General features: G+C 46.2%; 1 protein-coding gene across 1 annotated transcript in view; it reads right to left on the minus strand.

Annotated features, from left to right (window-relative positions):
- Nucleotides 1-4609: 4609 nt before the first annotated feature.
- spata17 (spermatogenesis associated 17) overlaps nucleotides 4610-19162 on the minus strand; it is a 58871-nt gene continuing 44318 nt past the window's right edge. Inside the window, exon 10 of the mRNA XM_046364498.1 lies at nucleotides 4610-5330. Within this exon, the coding sequence (XP_046220454.1) occupies nucleotides 5250-5330 (81 nt within the window). The 3' untranslated portion in view covers nucleotides 4610-5249. The remainder of the gene's footprint in view (nucleotides 5331-19162) is intronic.

The raw sequence follows: 19162 nt of genomic DNA on the forward strand, positions 1-19162 counted from the left end.
ATTCTGAGAATAGTTATTTAGCCACCTAGCCACATCCAAGCTGCCCAGGTGGTCAGTACAGAGACCAGTACATTAACAGAATGAGCCACAAACCCATCACTGTATCTCTCTCTAACTCTCTCTCTCACACACACACACACACACACACACACACACACACACACACACACACACACACACACACACACACACACACACACACACACACACACACACACACACACACACACACACACACACACACACACACACACACACACACACACACACACACAGACCATCTGGTCCTCTATTGGAGCCCCCACTAACCCCTGCCTTGCCTACCCAGCGGTGTCTGTCTGATAGGGGCCACTGATGAGCCGTGTGTGTGTGACTCTACGTGTGTGTGTGGCGCCAGCCCCCAGGCCTTCCATCACTCCCTGCTACCAGGTCTACACCAGCTGTCTGCGCTCATTTGCATTCCTCTCCCCCCCAAATAATGAAATTAGCCACAAGTTTCCCGAGGTGCTGCAAGACACAGACTTAGGTTGCGTGTGTCAGTGTGTGTGTGTCTGTGTGTGTGATCGAGGGGAAGGTCAGAGGGAAGAGAGCGTTGGAAAATGCTGCTCGCACAAAAAAAAAAAATCAAACGCTGATAAAACCCGAAAGCAACAACAACAAAAAAAGAAAGTGATTTAGACTTTTTAGGTCCTTTTTTCCAACTCTTCCCTCACAGAGGTATTTTAGAACATTTCAATTGCATGTCCTGCACCGACGCATAGTGTGTGTGTGCGTGTGTGTTGTATGCGCGCGTGTGTGTGTGTGTCTGGGAGGCAGGGTGCTAGCTGAGAGCTACTGTCGGTCTCTGTTTAACTCAACTCCACTGGGGCTGGACAATACGAGACTACAAAAACAAGAGCAGCGAGCCAGGATGGTTTTTCCACGTAGCTCCTGGATCGCTGCTATTTGCACTACATGATCAGAGGGGAGAAATATGAGACTGTTGCCAAGATCAGAAGTGGGTCTGTGTATCTCACCACTGCAAACCAATGTGAGGCAGGGCATTGTGCTTCAGGACCTTGAGAGTTGGTCAGACGTTGTGTGGAGGTTATAGTTCGTTGTAAAGGAACGTCAGCAAATCCTGTCCATCAATAGTGTGCCGCCAGTCAACCCACAGCACAATCGGCAGGCCGGGACAGCTGTCAATACAGCAGCTACAGAGACAGACACCTGCCTCTGTACTCATCACCTCTCACAACAATCACCTGCCAATACCCCTAACTGCACTGATCAGCTCCCATCATCGCTGATTCAGCTTGAAGAGGTGTGTGTGTGTGTGTGTGTGGTTGAGACGCCACATGTTCTGGACTTCTGATCAGAGGGGAGACAAAAGGGACCTTTTCCTGTCTGTGGAACAATGACTGTGAGAACACACGCACGCACACGCACGCACGCACACACAAAGGGGCATTATCATAATCGCTGCATTGAAAGCCTTTGCTGTGGCCTCCTCAGAGACGCAATGGAACAGGTGAGAAATGGCGCCTCCAACTGGAAACCTTTAACATGACATGAGACCAAAATACTTTCCAACCATTATTTTCCTTGAACTGATCTCTGATCTCTGATGACATGACTGGATCTGTGAAAGCGATGTAGTAGAACCCTGGGATTATTCGGCTCATATCAGATCCGTGATTACTAAAACGAAGAAAAGGGAACAGAGGAAAAGGGAGGAGGGAAGATGGGAGGGGAGATGACACAGGAAACAGGGAGAACAGAGAAGGAACAGAGAGAAAGCAGGACAGAGGGAAGGAGGAGAGGCATGCGACGGAGGAGGAGAGAGAGAGAGAGCATTGCGACGCCTGGGCTGTATCCGCATGAGAAATGTAATTACAAACGAGAGCGTGAGTGATCCTCAGCTCACCCACATCTGGTCTGGCATCTGGCAGCCAGCTCGTCTGTGCCCGCTGCCTGGTACTACCCACCCTAATGTTTCTGTCTACATGTCCATTAAGAGACCATTACAAAACGCTCCATCTCTCCCCTCACAGTCTACCACAGACCCAAGGGACTGGGAGGGACTTGGGAGAGAGAAGAAGGGAAAGAGAAGAGAGAGGGAGAGAGAGAGAGAGAGAGAGAGAGAGAGAGAGAGAGAGAGAGAGAGAGAGAGAGAGAGAGAGAGAGAGAGAGAGAGAGAGAGAGAGGGAGGGGGAGGGAAGATAGAGAGAGGAGAGAGAGACTTTTAAAAACGGTCCAAAGTCATTCACATTGCTCCACACAAACATGCTAAGTGCTTTCTATGGAGACTGAGACGCTGGGGCCTGAATGCTGTCTGATCAGCACCCATCCATTAGCTGCTTTATAATAAGCCAGACTGGGGTCAAATACACACACTGTCACATATACAAATCTCAAAAACATGTCCACCTGGGTTAAGATAAATGTACAGGTCATTTCTGCTTGGATTTCAAGATGGGATTTGACTGAGTGTGTGTCAGTGTGTCAGGGAATGTGAATGTGTGTGTGAGCATGCTGCGCCTCCTATCTGCCAGGTCTGGCAGCTGTTACTGACAGCTCGATGGAGACCAGAGGAGGGCATGCAAATGACCCAGCCTGACAATGATCTCATCCCCTCCTCGACCCGCCCTTTACCCTCCTCGACCCAGCCGGATCACCGAAAATAGACTTGGATTCAGGAAGTTTGAAAAGATCCTGAGAACATGGATATATCCACTTCCTCTGCACTCACAGAACAATGATAAAGACTCATACCCAGCACCGGGCGTGAACTGGTGATGCTCAGAGCCAAAGCCTGCTGCTCAGACCACTGCACCACCGCTGGTGGCAACACTCGAGTAATGACGTGAGAATAATGGATGATACTCGATGGTAAGAGCGAGTCATTTTTAAATCATTGAGTTTTAAGCGTTTCTCAAACCATAGTCCGAACCCCAACCACGCTGAAACGATGCCTAAACTCTTAACCTTTGAGTTGTTTATGTTATAAACCTGTAACCACACGGAATTAAATAGATGTTCATCTATTTTATGTTGCCTTTACCTCCCTTATCACACCTCGTTTGCTCACATCCAGTGTTAATCTGCAAAATTGTATTTATTCGCCTACCTCCTCATGCCTTTTGCACACAATGTATGTAGACTCTCTTTTTTTCTACAGTGTTACTGACTTGTTAATTGTTTACTCCATGTGTAACTCTGTGTTGTCTGTTCACACTGCTATGCTTTATCTTGACCAGGTCGCAGTTGCAAATGAGAACTTGTTCTCAACTAGCCTACCTGGTTAAATAAAGGTGAAATAAAAAAAACATTGTATATAGACTTGTTTATACTGTATTATTGACTGTATGTTTGTTTTACTCCATGTGTAACTCTGTGTCGTAGTATGTGTCGAACTGCTTTGCTTTATCTTGGCCAGGTCGCAATTGTAAATGAGAACTTGTTCTCAATTTACCTACCTGGTTAAATAAAGGTGAAATAAAATAAATAAATAAAAAATACAGAACCTACGAGATCGTGTTGCCTCACCCCGACTCCTGAAAACCTGACAATGAGGTTTTCCTTTCTCACCCTCTTTAACCCTCCCTTACTCAACCCATCTCTCTCGCTCCACAATCAACAGATCATCAACAGATTATCCATAGATTATTAACAGATTATCAACAGATTATCAACAGATTATTAACAGATTATCCATAGATTATTAACAGATTATTAACAGATTATTAACAGATTATTAACAGATTATCAACAGATTATTAACAGATTATCCATAGATTATTAACAGATTATTAACAGATTATCAACAGATTATTAACAGATTATCAACAGATTATTAATAGATTATCAACAGATTATCAACAGATTATTAATAGATTATTAACAGATTATCAACAGATTATTAACAGACCACAAACTACTTACAAACGCTTAAAGATGATTTTACACACAACAAATGAATAACATATTGCATGAATTGGATTCATAACATATCGTACAGATTGCACAACGACAACAAGAACGGATGACGTAGTACAGCATTGGATGACGTAGCACACTAAAAACGGGGTGCCCGTTTTGGCTCGTGAGCACCACTTTTAAAACTACCGGCTGAAATTACACAAACATTCTGGAACATCACTTTAACAAACACTTTAGAAACTGAATGTGTCCGACAGGTGAGACGGGCAGGTGGGCAGGAAGGGTGTGTGCATGTGTGTGGACTGGAAGGTCAGGTGTGTCAGGAACGTGTGTGTGTGTCTCTGACGTTCTCCTGCTGTGAGGCTGCAGTGTGCTGAGACAGCCCGTCACTCCCCTGTCACACCCCTGACCCCGTATTCCTACACCCCTCTCCCTGATACACACACACGGAAAATAGACCCCCCCCCCCCCAAACCAGTGTGCTTGGACTACACACTCGTGCGCGTGCACATCCACATGTAAAGACACACACACACACACACACACACACACACACACACACACACACACACACACACACACACACACACACACACACACACACACACACACACACACACACACACACACACACACACACACACACACACACACACACACACACACACACACACACACACACACACACACACACACACAGAGTTATTGGGAAGTGATGGACTAGGCCAGAGCACAACAATCCCTCTACTGAATCTCCAGATTACACACTGGTGCCCTGGACTCATCACCAGACAACACACACCCGCCCAGACAGAACAAAGCACTCAGTATGAGGTGTGGAAATGAAATCAGGGAGCTATAGGCAGATGAGTTGCTCCACTCTCTCAAATGAAAGCACATTTATTTTGGGCCGCCGAGTGTGGCCCCGCTCTGTGGGAAAGCGTCCCCATTAGCCTGATTCCAGGATGGGAAGAATCAGCAGAGGGATGAGGTAGTCGGCTTTACGTGCTCATGTGCTGTGTGTGTTTGTGTGTTGGGATGGCGGTTGACAGAATGAGGCGTTTCTTGGAAGAGAGAGGTGTGTGTGTGTGTGTGTGATTACATTGCTACTGTATAAAATGCATGGCATTATTATAGGTTAAGTTGAACTTGAACATAGGTTGAAGAAAATGCTCATCATAACACTATGGTACATTTCTTGTGACCGTGAATTTAATCCATCCATATACAGTAAGACACACAAACGAAAAGGGAATACAGTTACCAATACAAGTCCACACTTCTCAGTGTGATAATGTTGAGTTGAATTTTCTTACTGAACGATAGTTTCATACAATCTTCCCAGCGTTGGAGTAGAGGCGTCCAAATTTATCAAACACATGACAAGTGGTGAAGACTGTCTTGAATGGCTAGAGAGAGAGAGAGAGAGAGAGAGAGAGAGAGAGAGAGAGAGAGAGAGAGAGAGAGAGAGAGAGAGAGAGAGAGAGAGAGAGAGAGAGAAACACAAAGTTACTCACTTCCGGTTTAAGCGGTCGTCATCGAGGAGTAGCTATGAGAGATGTCAAAGTGGGAAATAACATAAATCTGTCATTATTCAGAAACATATTCAATGAAGCATTACGTCCCCATACAGCATGTTCTCCTCATAAAGCCTGTGTGTGTGTGTGTGTCTTCGGCAGTGAATGCTCTTTTCATGAGTGATTGTGACAGGCCTGTCATCGGCCCCCCAAGCCTCTCACAGAGGGCATGGACGTACTGCTACAACACCCCAACAACCCAACACAGAACACAATAACTACACACACACAGACTCAGGAAAATAACGTCATGCACACACACATACAGGGTTGGGGAGTAATGGATTCCATGGAATCCATTACTAAGTTACCAGCACAAATATTATAATCAGATTACAAATACTTTTGAAAAAGTAGATGATTACTTTTCAATTATTTTAAACTGCCTGTCATTGTTTTTGCGACCTGTGGACAGCCAGTGAAAAATGTGCTCTTGCAACAGCTGCATAGTACAGATCCCAGCCTATGGAATAAACGTTTGAGGGAGTTCCTCCCATCTAAACTCTTCAGTGGTATTGTCCTCCATAACGTCAACAACATGTTTCATTTAAGAGTGGTGCTTCGGTTGCTCAATCTCTTTCGTGCCGATAAACAAAATGTCCATAGGCCTTACGGACATGCTCAAACTCGCACACTTTTGCTAGACTTCAACAGCTTATCGAGACATCAACGAGTCACCAAACACAAAGGTAAACAATAGGCCTTTTGTAAACGCAGCATTTGACCTACATTCTTCACATACGGCACTTTTAGAAAAAAAAGGCGCTATCTAGAACGTACTGTCAAAGGGTTCTTCAGCTGTCTCCATAGGAGAACCCTCTGAAGAACCCTTTTTGGTTCCAGGTAGAACCCCTTCCACAGAGGGTTCTATATGGAACCCAAAAAGGGTTCTACCTAGGTTCTCCTGTGGGGACAGCCGAAGAATCCTTTTGGAACCAAATAAAGCAACACCTCACGGCACAACGCCTCTCCCCCATGTGACCAATTTGTTGTGTTTATGTAATGACATGTATGTGGAACTGATAGATGCGCACATACACACACGTACACACACGCACACACACGCACACGCACACACACACACAGATACAATCTGTCTCTCGCTCTCTACATCTCTCTGACCATGCGACCGCGTGTTCCTGTAGGAGCAGAACCGTAACATGGCCGTAACCTCTGGCGGTCGATGGCGCTATGGTCGGTGAGGAACGGTAGCAGAGTGGAGCGGCTGCTGAAACTAACCGGGCCCTTAATCACGGCTGTAACGGGCGAATTACCGGCAGCGGCAGCCCGCTAATGATGAATGCAGAGTCTCCGCTCAAACCCTGACCTCCTTTTCTGCTGTGCTGCAGAAAAGGCTGCCGGGGTATTTATAGCTGGGCCTGAGCCCACTTTACAACTGGCCTACATGCTAGGGAACGCCACACTGCCAGGTAAGTGTGTGTATGTGTAGTTGTACGTGTCTGTAGGTGACTGTGAGAGTGTGTGTAGGTATATATATATATTATATATGTATGTGTATGTGAGTTCCTGTGTAGTGACTGCATGTGTGCATTTGTGTGTGTGTGGTCTGATGTCCATGCCATCCCCCGCCTCCACACACATACACACACACACACACCAGAGAGTGACCTGGTGTGAACTCTGACCCCCTCGTCCAGGCCCTGCGATTACCCAGCAACCTTTGCAGTACGGCAGCGGCCACAACCCAGAACAAAGTGGCGCCTCGGAATTAGAGCTGGCCGCTAAGGGAAGGAGGGAGAGAGGGAGGGAGGGAAGGGGTTTAGTTATTTATTTCTATATGTAGTTAGTAGAAGTTGAGGAAGGACAAACTAATGTCAGAGACTGGGGCGCTGTGTACTTCCTGCTCTCGGGGTAAACATGTGATCGCCCTGTCACTCACACTCCATCGCCATGACAATCATCGCCATGCCGACCGACGCCTGGGGGGCGGGGACAAGCATGTCCTTGTAAACAGGAGCCCCCCTCCGCACACTGACACTAACGACGGAAGAGCGGTGCGCACACACACACACGCGCACACACACACGCGCGCGCGCGCATGCTGTCACCACCATATATCCTCTGCAAACTGATCATACAGTGAAAACATCTAAGACAGATCTATCAGTCAAAATCCCTTAGACATCAGAAACACACCCAAATCTTGGCTAGTAGCACGATGTGATCTTTGACTAACGTAGGGCTCTGAAAGGTCAATCACTGGATTACTAAGTGGATTTTGTTCCCGTTACTTGTGGTGTGCGAAGCTGACCAAAGTGGCCAGTTTGATGTCACTACGGTAATGCGTGTGGATGGAGTGCAGTAGACTGCATGTCAGTGTGTGTGGAGATATGTGCCATGCGGATGCGTGCGTGTCGGTGGAGAGTGTGTGTCGGTGCGTGTGCGTGGCCCCATCTCTCTGTGGTGTGGTAACCTGTGGGTAGTAGGCAGGGACTTGTCAGGCTGAGGCAGAAGGCAGAGAGGACCATGACTGGAGCTTCGTGTGACAGCTTCCTTTGCACCCGGGTGCCCCGATCCCTCACGCACACACACACGCAAACACACACACACACACACACACACACACACACACACACACACACACACACACACACACACACACACACACACACACACACACACACACACACACACACACACACACACACACACACACACACACACACACACACACACACACACACACACACACACACACACACACACACACACAGCCACCAGAGCTGTGAAAGTAGGAAGAGAGACACAGCAACGCTCCTGGAATGCAACACAAACATAGGGGGAGGGGGGGTCAAAGTGTCATATCAATTTGTGGCTGTGGTGGCATTTCTTGAAGAGGCTAACCACTGTCACTTCAGTTTAGTTTAGCTTGACACTGTCTGTCTGTCTGTCCAGCTGAAGAACTGACCGCACACTGGAACACAGCTGATAAATCACTACTACAAAAGGCTTTAGTATACGGATTTAACTTGCATTGTCCTATTCTGGGTTGGAGCCATCCTCAATTCAAGGATAAAACACTTAAATATTCATTGAAAATGAATGACAGTTATCCTGAATTGGATTTCGATTCAACTCTTCAAGTCCCCGAATTTCAGTCATCTTGTCATTCACTGCCTGTACTTCTCTGTGTTGTTTTTGGTTTGGCAGAGGATAGGTGGTGTAGCCTAATGAGGGCTAAATGCTAATACCATGGTAACAGCATATTTTGAAATGATGAATAATGAGTATTTATTGTTTTTCAAAGGACTTCACGTTCGTGTGAGCCTGAGGTAAAGCCCTGACGTACTGGAACGGAAACCCGTAGGTTTAGGTCACCTCTTCAGTCCAGAGCACTTTAACCAGACCCCTCCATTAACACTCTAGATATTGTTACCTCACGGGACCAGTGCTCTAACCAAGCATTTATCCTCTCTTTCACTCGATCCCTCCCGAGCTCCCTCCCCCTCCTCTCTCCCTCCAACTCAATGAGAAAAGACAGGGGAAAAAATATGAGATTGATTTATTTGCTTCAGTGTTCTTTGGGTTGAAGTTTTTTTCTCTCTCTCCCTTTCCACAAACTGAAACCAATTAGTGGGTCTAGCACTTGTAGTGTGGAATGTAGGTCGACCTGAGGAGTAATAAAAAACTATTGACTTTCGGTGACTGTAAGCGGCGTGAAAGGGGTGCCGCGGCCTTGTCCAACATGAAAAGAGCTCCATTAATTTCACTTATTTCACGAAGGGCCCTGTCAAGTCCTAATGCGTTCCGCACACTTCTAGCATTCAGACACCCTGACACCAGCCCCGGCCCAGCCAAAATGAGTTACTTTACTTCAACCACTCAGAGAGAGAGAGAGAGAGAGAGAGAGAGAGAGAGAGAGAGAGAGAGAGAGAGAGAGAGAGAGAGAGAGAGAGAGAGAGAGAGAGAGACAGAGAGAGAGAGAGAGAGAGAGACAGAGAGAGAGAGAGTGAGAGAGGGAGAGAGAGAGAGAGAGGGAGGGAGAGAGACAGAGAGGGAGGGAGAGAGAGAGAGAGAGGGAGAGAGTTGACAGAGTAATTTCTAATTTCCTGGTTGAGGCTGGAACTGAGGCCTTTCATACATGGCTAATTCTGCCTCAACCTCTCCCTCTTCATCCCTCTCTTCTCTCTCTCTTTCCCTCTACATCTCTGCCCCTCTTTCTTTCTCTCTCTCTCTCTCTCTCTCTGTCTGATTGCCAGGCATGTCCAGGACACTGTGAGACAATACAGAAAAGACAACACATTATTTTGAGCATAAGGCACGGGGCGTTCTCAGAACATTTCTCCTTTAAGCAGTGACATAACACACCTCTCGGATCGACCGCAGAATGTTGAGGCCTAAAAACAAAATGAACGTCTGGACGGAAAAACGGATCAAGTTCAGTTCAGGGCATGAGAATGGTTCCTATGTGGCCATCAAATGTGTACAGTGTACATGACTAAAATACAGGTCATTCTACCAAAACCAACCAGCTCCAGATCAAGGTTGCTCTTGCGGTAAATGGCTGATTTAATTTGGTTATCATGGACATGTGTTAACCTAGCCATGGATATAGCTAAGGCTCATTTAACAAAGTTCTCAGAGTGTGTAGTTCAGAGGGCTGTAATCCAAGGTTAATCTATATCTCATCTCCTAGTCCCTGCTTAACTAAACCTGAATTAGGCCTTTCCCTGGATCTACATCTATCTAATCCGAGGCTGGGAGAGTGGGACGTCATTTCAGGGAAATGAGTCTATTTCACTGGCTTTAGCAAGTGTGTGTGTGTGTGTGTGTGTATAGAGGAGGGTAGAGGCTATCTGCAGACAGAAACTAATCAGTGTGTATGAGATAAGAAAGCAGCCTTTATGGTGCATGGTAATCAGGCCTAACCCTGCCACGGCTATGCATAATCACTCACACGTATTCACATGATTGATGAAATATGCGTTTGTGAAATCCGAGCTGCCTTTGTTATCATCCTGCATTTTTCTCTCTCTTTTTTCTCTCTCCCTCTCTCTCGTCCACACCAGAGGGTTTCGCAGAGGGCCGAGCGAGGCGAGGAGCGACACGACGGAGCGCCACACAAACAAGAAATTACACGCACAGCGAGGGGCCTTCGTAAAAAAAAAAAAACACACACTCCCACTTGTTTTTTTTTGTTGGTATTCCGTAATATATGAGATGCATGAGAAAACAAAGTCCTCTGAAGAAGTGAAAGAAGAAGAAGAGAGAGGAAGAAGAAGAGAGAGGAGGAAGAAGAGAGATGAGAAGGCGAAGAAGGGCGGAAATAAAAAGAACATTAATTGTAATCCCCCCCCCCCCCCCAACAGAAGTGTAAGACGGATAAGAACCAGATGAGAGAGGGAGGAAGAGAGACGGATAGGATTGATAGAGTTGTGTTCACTGACACGCGATCACATTAATGAGCAGACTGAAACAGAATACTAAACTTAAGTTACCATCTCAGACCAAGACGCACGTCTACAAACACATTGCAAATAACAATCCCAGTCACATTAAGCCTATTCCCTCATGGTAAAGCCTGTTCGCCCTTATTTCCACATGAAATGTGGTACTGATGTTTTAATAAAGATATCACTGGTTAATTCTTTGACAAGCCTAATTCCTCCACAAACTCAGGCCACTCTTTATGTTAGCTGTGTGGTCTAGATTAACACTGTGTTTTCATATGTGAGCATCCCAGCTGATCTCAACATCGACAAACGTGCTTTACTGGTCTACTGAAGCTAAAGCTACACTCTTAGAGCAAAAGGTGCTATCTAGAACCTAAAAGGGCTCTTCAGGCTGTCCCCATTGAAGAACTATTTTGGGTTCCAGGTAGAACCATTTTGGTTCCACGTAGAACCTTTTTGAGTTCCATGTACTGTAGACCCCTTCACACAGAGGGTTCTACCTGGAACCAAAAAGGGGTTCGCCTATGGGGACAGCCGAATAACCCTTCCGGAAACCTATTTTCTAAGAGTGTACCCTCCGTGATGTGTGGCTGGTTGCTGGGCGTTATTAGGGACAGATCCACAGACAGACAGTTAGCGCTGTAATGAGAAACAGAGAGACGGCTTGGTCTGGGCGCAACACGCCTGTCTACCCGCCCGTCCGCAACACACAGACTAAATATGCACAATTCCCATGCAAAGCAGGCGGCAGCGGAGGCGATGGGATTAGATGGAGACAGCTGATCACAACGCTGGGCTCTCTCAGCCAGGGTTAGCGGCCTCATTCGTCAACACACCTTTTAGCATGACACAATGGCCATTTGCAGCTGTAAGTGTTTGCGATTGCTTCCCCCCTAGTGCCGTGTGTCAGTGTGTGTGTGTGTGATCAGATCTCATTCCACTCTACCATACGGAAGACACAGGTTCAACAGTATTCTGGTCACACACTAAAACAACAGCAATGTTTAGCAGGCTGGGAATTACCAGGGATATCACGATACTTACTGCATTACGATTCTCACAATTCTATATGTACAGTATTGTGAGTTGATACAGCGATTTTATTGCGATTCGATGTTCCAATAATTATTGCTCACCATATGTCTGCTGCGGAAGGAAAAGAGAGAGAGAGAGCCATGAGAAAACGAGTGTTGATCAGTCATGGAAATAACTGGTGAAAACGAATGGCCTCCCTTTTTAACAAGAAGATGGGGAACATGCTGTGTAGTTTTCATGCAGGTGCAAAAATAATATCCCGAAATGTAAATCGCATCAATTTTTCCCCCATCACTAATAATAGTACATTTATTGCAATATCTAAAAGTGGGAAATATAGGATGCCACAATGATAGCAACACGCTCATCTTGTGCCCTTATGACACAGAGTGCTTTAAAAGAGGACAAATACGCAAGCAACGCAGCAAATACATGAAACATGGTTTGTTTTCTGTTTATTGTGACATGGATGTACTGTCTTTTCTCCTTGAGTGTTCAGAAGTGTGCACATGTGTGTGTACCTGCATAGACTTGCTTAATATGTGTGCGTATGCATGCTTGTGTATTTAATGGGCGTGTGTGTGTGTGTGCGTGTGTGTATGCATATGTGTATCCTGTCCACAACATCCTGCATGTCTAGAACTAAAACAGCATCTACATTTTCTCTTTCTCTCTCTCTCTCTCTCTCTCTCTCTCTCTCTCTCTCTCTCTCTCTCTCTCCCGCTCTCTCTCTCTCTCTCTCTCTCTCTCTCTCTCTCTCTCTCTCTCTCTCTCTCTCCCTCTCTGTGTCTCTGTCTCTGTCTCTCTCTCTGTCTCTCCCTCTCTCTCTCTCTCTCTCTGTCTCTATGTCTCTCTCTGTCTCTCTCTCTCCCTCTCTGTGTCTCTGTCTCTCTCTCTCTCTCCCCCTCTCTCTATGTCTCTCTCTGTCTCTCTCTCTCCCTCTCTGTGTCTCTCTCTCTCTCTGTCTCTCCCCCTCTCTCTCTCTCTCTCTCTCTCTCTGTCTCTCTCTCTCTGTCTCTCTCTATGTCTCTCTCTGTCTCTCTCTCTCCCTCTCTGTGTCTCTTTCTCTCTCTCTCTCTGCTGAACTCTGATCATAGACACAGTCCATATGAAGGCTGTCATGTTGCTGTTCTAGTGATGTGTCTGCTGCAGCAGAATGTGTGTCAGGGCCGGCCAGGGAGAGGGGATACAGACAGGCTAGTATTGTATGCTTCACTGGAGCATAGCCCCTCTCACAGGCCTGCTGGCTCAATTAAAACACACCTAGTCTTATCCTTATGGCTCTGTTTTGCATCTACACTGGGTGAGATATCTCCCATATCTAAATATACCTCCAACATCAAGTATATGACTTCCCCTCCAACAACCTGCTTTTAATCAGGAATTCACAGGTTATTCTACAGCTAGTTTTGCGTATTTCGTACCATAGGTAGCCATTTGGATTTCCATAGAATATGGGGTAAATTGCTTTTATGTACACTGAACAGAAACATAAACACAACACATAAAGTGTTGGTCCCGTGTTTCATTAGCGGAAAATAAAAGATTCCAGAAATGTTCCATATGCACAAAAAGCCCAATTGTTTCCATCCTTGTTAGTGAGCATTTCTCCTTTGTCAAGATAATTCATCCACCTGACAGGTGTGGCATTTCAAGAAGCTGATTAAACAGCGTGTGATCATTACACAGGTGCACCTTGTACTTGGGACAATAAAAGTCTGCTTTAAAATGTGCCGTTTTGTCACACAAAGAGAGAGCGCACAATTGGCATGCTGTCTTCAGGAATGTCCACCAGAGCTGTTGCCAGAGAATGTAATGTTAATTTCTCTACCATAAGCCGCCTCCAACATTGTTTTAGAAAATTTGTCAGTACATCCAACCAGCCTCACAACCGCAGACCACGTGTAATGGTGTCGTGTGGGCGAGCTGTTTGCTGATGTCAACGTTGTGAAGTTCCTCGTGGTGGCGGTGGGGTTATGGTATGGGCAGGCATAAAGATACGGACAACGAACTCAATTGCATTTTATCGATGGCAATTTGAATACACAGAAGTACCTTGAATAGATCCTGAGGCCCATTGTGAGGCCCAGTGTGAGGCCCATTGTGAGGCACATTGTGAGTCCCATTTATTAAAGTTATCAACGAACAACAGATGCATATCTGTATTCCCAGTCATGTGAAATCCATAGATTAGGGCCTAATGAATTTATTTCGTTTGACTGATTTCCCCATATGAACTGTAACTCGGTAAGATCTTTGAAATTGTTGCATGTTGCAGTTTCTACGTTTGTTCAGTAAACAAAATGCTTCACCTTGAAAATAAATGTTGAGGGTGAATCTTCTCCGCGTCCATTAGTATATTACCGTGACATGCTGAGTAAGGGCTATACATTATTAAAACATTTTAATTGCAGCAAAAACACCATGCCTAAATATATGTTAATATTATGATGATCTGGCCTATTTAAATATCAACAAAATTGAAACAAGTGCATTCTAAAAAATATATATTTGGTAATGGTAGATATGGTGGTGATTTTTGATCAAATTTCACAATGCAGATGATATTCTCAGCACAGATTGACAATGTTAGCTCTGTTTTTACATGGACCCATTTTAATATGACAGTGAAAGCTGTGATATCTATTCTACATGCTGCTGATGGCGGATCACTGCGTGTATAAAAGCTGCATCCCGTGTCAGAGAGGGACCCCTTTTAAAGCACCAGGCAGCTATAACGCCTCTGGCCTCTCCTCCTCTCCTCTCCTCGTCTCCTGTCTCTGCCTGGTTACTCAGTATGCAAGTCTGGAGGGGGAAATGCTGACATAATGGAGAAACGTGTGGGGTTAATTGATAAATATACGGGGAAGAGAAGGAAGGAACATGTCAGGGGAATGGTTTATTACACTGCCAATGAAGGAGTAGGGGAGTTTTACGCCGCAGTAAAACCGTTATGGTGAATTAGCCCTCTTTCGTCTGCCCGGATGCTAATGTACATGGAGAGGCTGGAGAGAGGACTGGGGACGGGGTCGGATGGGGATGGACGGGACAGAGACACCGTCTCACACATGCACGCTCACAAACTTGGGCTGGACGATATGGCCAAAATATCATACCACGGTATTTAAAAGTAATTGGACAGTAAAGACAGGATTTGACGGTATTGTGTTTTTTAATAATAAAAGTTTGCTTTAAAGATTTGCTTTATGAGTAGTGCGTGAGCCAAGGGTGGCAACACATACAAGTGATTTCAATGGGTATTCCGCCATTCTGACAACAAATGAAAATGCCAGGGAGGACTTACTGTGACAGGGTAGGAACTAAAGTGTTGATAAGTGTTTCCTTAGGGGACCCTATAATCTTTGGCTTTATTTAATATTTTCTCTTAGCTACTTCATGTAGCTAACATATTCATGCTTTGCATATTCCTCTTTGATTTAGAATATACTGCACAAATAACATGCTGATGTATAGCTAATTACGTTTGCTCTGACTCAGTACATTTATTAGCTAGCTAGCTAGCTAGCTAGCTAGCCAGCTAACTAGCGATTAACATTAGTGGCTAACTAGATTTAGGCCCAACTTGCTAAGAAAAGACAAACTAGTTGTTTGGTGTCATTATAGAACGAGCAAAGTGAAAACAGCATTGTTGTCATCAACATTGTTGTATGTGCTGCATTGACCATGCAGACTGAACCCAAGAGTCTCATGGTCGAGGAACAAACAAATGCGCTCCTTGAGTGACAGGGGGCGTGGCTTGGTCTGTGTGGAAAGCCGCATGGAGAGAGAGAGAGAGCGGAGAGAGATGAGAAGTAAACTATAAAAATGGACGTCACACACGCCGTATCACATTTAACAAAACAAACATTCAAATACCGTTATAGAAGGTAAATTCACATCGATACCGGTATATAGTAAAATACGGTGTACCGCGCAGCCCAAAGCTCACACACACACAATACACTGACCACCTCCCCGCCTCCCCATCCTTACCAGTGGCCTACTTTATTTGACTTATTAATGGCTCATAATGAATATCATTGGTATTTAAACACAGCTCGTGTATCACACACGTCACGTTGATGCATTACGCCCAGGATAATTAACAAGAGGAGGCCGCAGCAAATCGTCATCTTCAGATGAAACATTTCTCCCCCTGTCCTGTCCTGTCCTGTCCTGCCACAAGCCTGGAGCCTGGCTCCACAATTATGACCCTAATAAAATGTGTGGCTGGGAGGGTGGGGGGGGCGCAAGAGGAGTGGGGTTGGAGGGGGACTAGAAAGGATAGAGTAAAACAAGCAATTACTGAAGCAACGTTAACAACGGTGTGTGTGTGTGTGTGTGTGTGTGTGTGTGTGTGTGTGTGTGTGTGTGTGTGTGTGTGTGTGTGTGTGTGTGTGTGTGTGTGTGTGTGTGTGTGTGTGTGTGTGTGTGTATGTGTGAGAAAGTGTGTGCGTGTGCATATGAGAGCATTTGTATGTGCCAGGTTATGTTTGTGTGAATGTCTGTGCGTGCGTGTATTTCTGTCTTTATATCAGCGCACGTGCGTTTGTGTGCGCATGCATGTGTGCAAATGTTTGTGTCTAGCACTAGGCAGTGGGTCTAGGCAGTGGTGTAGAGGCATCAGTTGAGCGGGCTGATGGATGAAAGCCTAATGCGAGGGGAAGGAGAGGAGAGGCGGCCAGACGTGCCCACTACGTGCACTTCATTAGACACTGTAATTAGCCACCGTCCACCATTAGACAGCACTGGTGGTAAGAACGCTAGCTACCGTTAGCTTAATGTCACAACATCAAAGTCCAGGGAGATGGCTGGGGATTGGGCTTGGGGATGCATTGGGTTAGAGGTAGGATATGAGCCTGGGCTAGAGGTTGGAAACAGGGGCTGGGGCAAGGACAGGGGGACCCGGACAGGGAATGGAAGTTGGGCTGGGGATAGGATCTATGAGGCTGGGTACGCATTGGTATGAGGCTGGGTCGCAGTGCTGAGGCTGGGTACTCATTAGTATGAGGCTGGGTACGCATTGGTATGAGGCTGGGTCGCAGTGCTGAGGCTGGGTACTCATTAGTATGAGGCTGGGTAAGCAGTGCTATGAGGCTGGGTACTCATTAGTATGAGGCTGGGTAAGCAGTGCTATGAGTCTGGGTACGCAGTGCTATGAGGCTGGGTACTCATTAGTATGAGGCTGGGTAAGCAGTGCTATGAGGCTGGGTACTCATTAGTATGAGGCTGGGTAAGCAGTGCTATGAGGCTGGGTACTCATTAGTATGAGGCTGGGTAAGCAGTGCTATGAGTCTGGGTACGCAGTGCTATGAGGCTGGGTACTCATTAGTATGAGGCTGGGTAAGCAGTGCTATGAGGCTGGGTACTCATTAGTATGAGGCTGGGTACTCATTAGTGTGAGGCTTTGTACGCAGTGCTATGAGGCTGGGTACTCATTAGTATGAGGCTGGGTACTCATTAGTGTGAGGCTTTGTACGCAGTGCTATGAGTCTGGGTACGCAGTGCTATGAGGCTGGGTACTCATTAGTATGAGGCTGGGTACGCAGTGCTATGAGGCTGGGTACTCATTAGTATGAGGCTGGGTAAGCAGTGCTATGAGGCTGGGTACTCATTAGTATGAGGCTGGGTAAGCAGTGCTATGAGGCTGGGTACTCATTAGTATGAGGCTGGGTAAGCAGTGCTATGAGTCTGGGTACGCAGTGCTATGAGTCTGGGTACGCAGTGCTATGAGTCTGGGTACGAAGTGCTATGAGGCTGGGTACTCATTAGTATGAGGCTGGGTACGCAGTGCTATGAGGCTGGGTACTCATTAGTATGAGACTGGGGATATACAGGACTGTAATGGCAATATATATATACATTTAGGAAAATACTAGACATACATTTTAATGATGTGATAGAGACGGGAAAAAGGGAAAATACTACTAATGCTGAGAGGGCAAACATATCAGGAATAGCTAATGAATCAGGAAAGATGAAATCTGAGTTACAGTGATGAGCAAGGGGAAAGGGGGGCTTGGTGAGGGCTGAAGGGGGTTGAAGGGGTGAGGGCGATTTGGGGAGACACCAGGGTTGAGGTTGTCCACTCTAGCAGCCCTCTGAGCCTGATACAGGGGTTGTGCTCTCCGTTTGCTGCCGGTGACACACGCGGTAAGCAAACACACTAATTACCAGAGAGAGAGAGAGAGAGAGAGAGAGAAAGCAAAAGAGAGAGAGAGCGAGAGATGGCGAGAGCGAGGGGGAGAGAGAGGGGACTTTCTATCCGTATCTCATATCGGTGACAGCAGCCTGACGTGGCAGAGCTGGGGACCTTCACTGACGGTGACAGGAAATAATCATCATCCTCATCATCATCACCCTCCTCCTCATCATCATGGCTAGCATCACCAGGGGGATGAGAGGTCATTAGGTGAACTGAGTGCTGTCACTGCAGAGCAGCAATCAACAGTGAGACAGCCACATGAGAGAGGGTAGAGATTGTGCTCACTGACACACACACACACACACACACACACACACACACACACACACACACACACACACACACACACACACACACACACACACACACACACACACACACACACACACACACACACACACACACACACACACACACACACACAACCTCCACCGCAGGCAACAGAGACATGGAGTGTCTTGCCCTTTTAATTGTTGGAGTGCAGTGGTGCCGTCTGTAGATTATGGAGTGTCTTGCCCTTTTAATTATGGAGTGTGTTGCCCTTTTAATTATGGAGTGTGTTGCCCTTTTAACTGTTGGAGTGCAGTGATGCCGTCTGTAGATTATGGAGTGTGTTGCCCTTTTAATTGTTGGAGTGCAGTGGTGCCGTCTGTAGATTATGGAGTGTGTTGCCCTTTTAATTGTTGGAGTGCAGTGGTGCCGTCTGTAGATTATGGAGTGTGTTGCCCTTTTAATTGTAGGAGTGCAGTGGTGCCGTCTGTAGATTATGGAGTGTGTTGCCCTTTTAACTGTTGGAGTGCAGTGGTGCCGTCTGTAGATTATGGAGTGTGTTGCCCTTTTAATTGTAGGAGTGCAGTGGTGCCGTCTGTAGATTATGGAGTGTGTTGCCCTTTTAATTGTAGGAGTGCAGTGGTGCCGTCTGTAGATTATGGAGTGTGTTGCCCTTTTAACTGTTGGAGTGCAGTGGTGCCGTCTGTAGATTATGGAGTGTGTTGCCCTTTTAATTGTAG

This window comes from Oncorhynchus gorbuscha, linkage group LG10 (genome assembly GCF_021184085.1).
Source record: "Oncorhynchus gorbuscha isolate QuinsamMale2020 ecotype Even-year linkage group LG10, OgorEven_v1.0, whole genome shotgun sequence".
In the NCBI taxonomy this organism is placed as follows: Eukaryota; Metazoa; Chordata; class Actinopteri; order Salmoniformes; family Salmonidae; genus Oncorhynchus; species Oncorhynchus gorbuscha.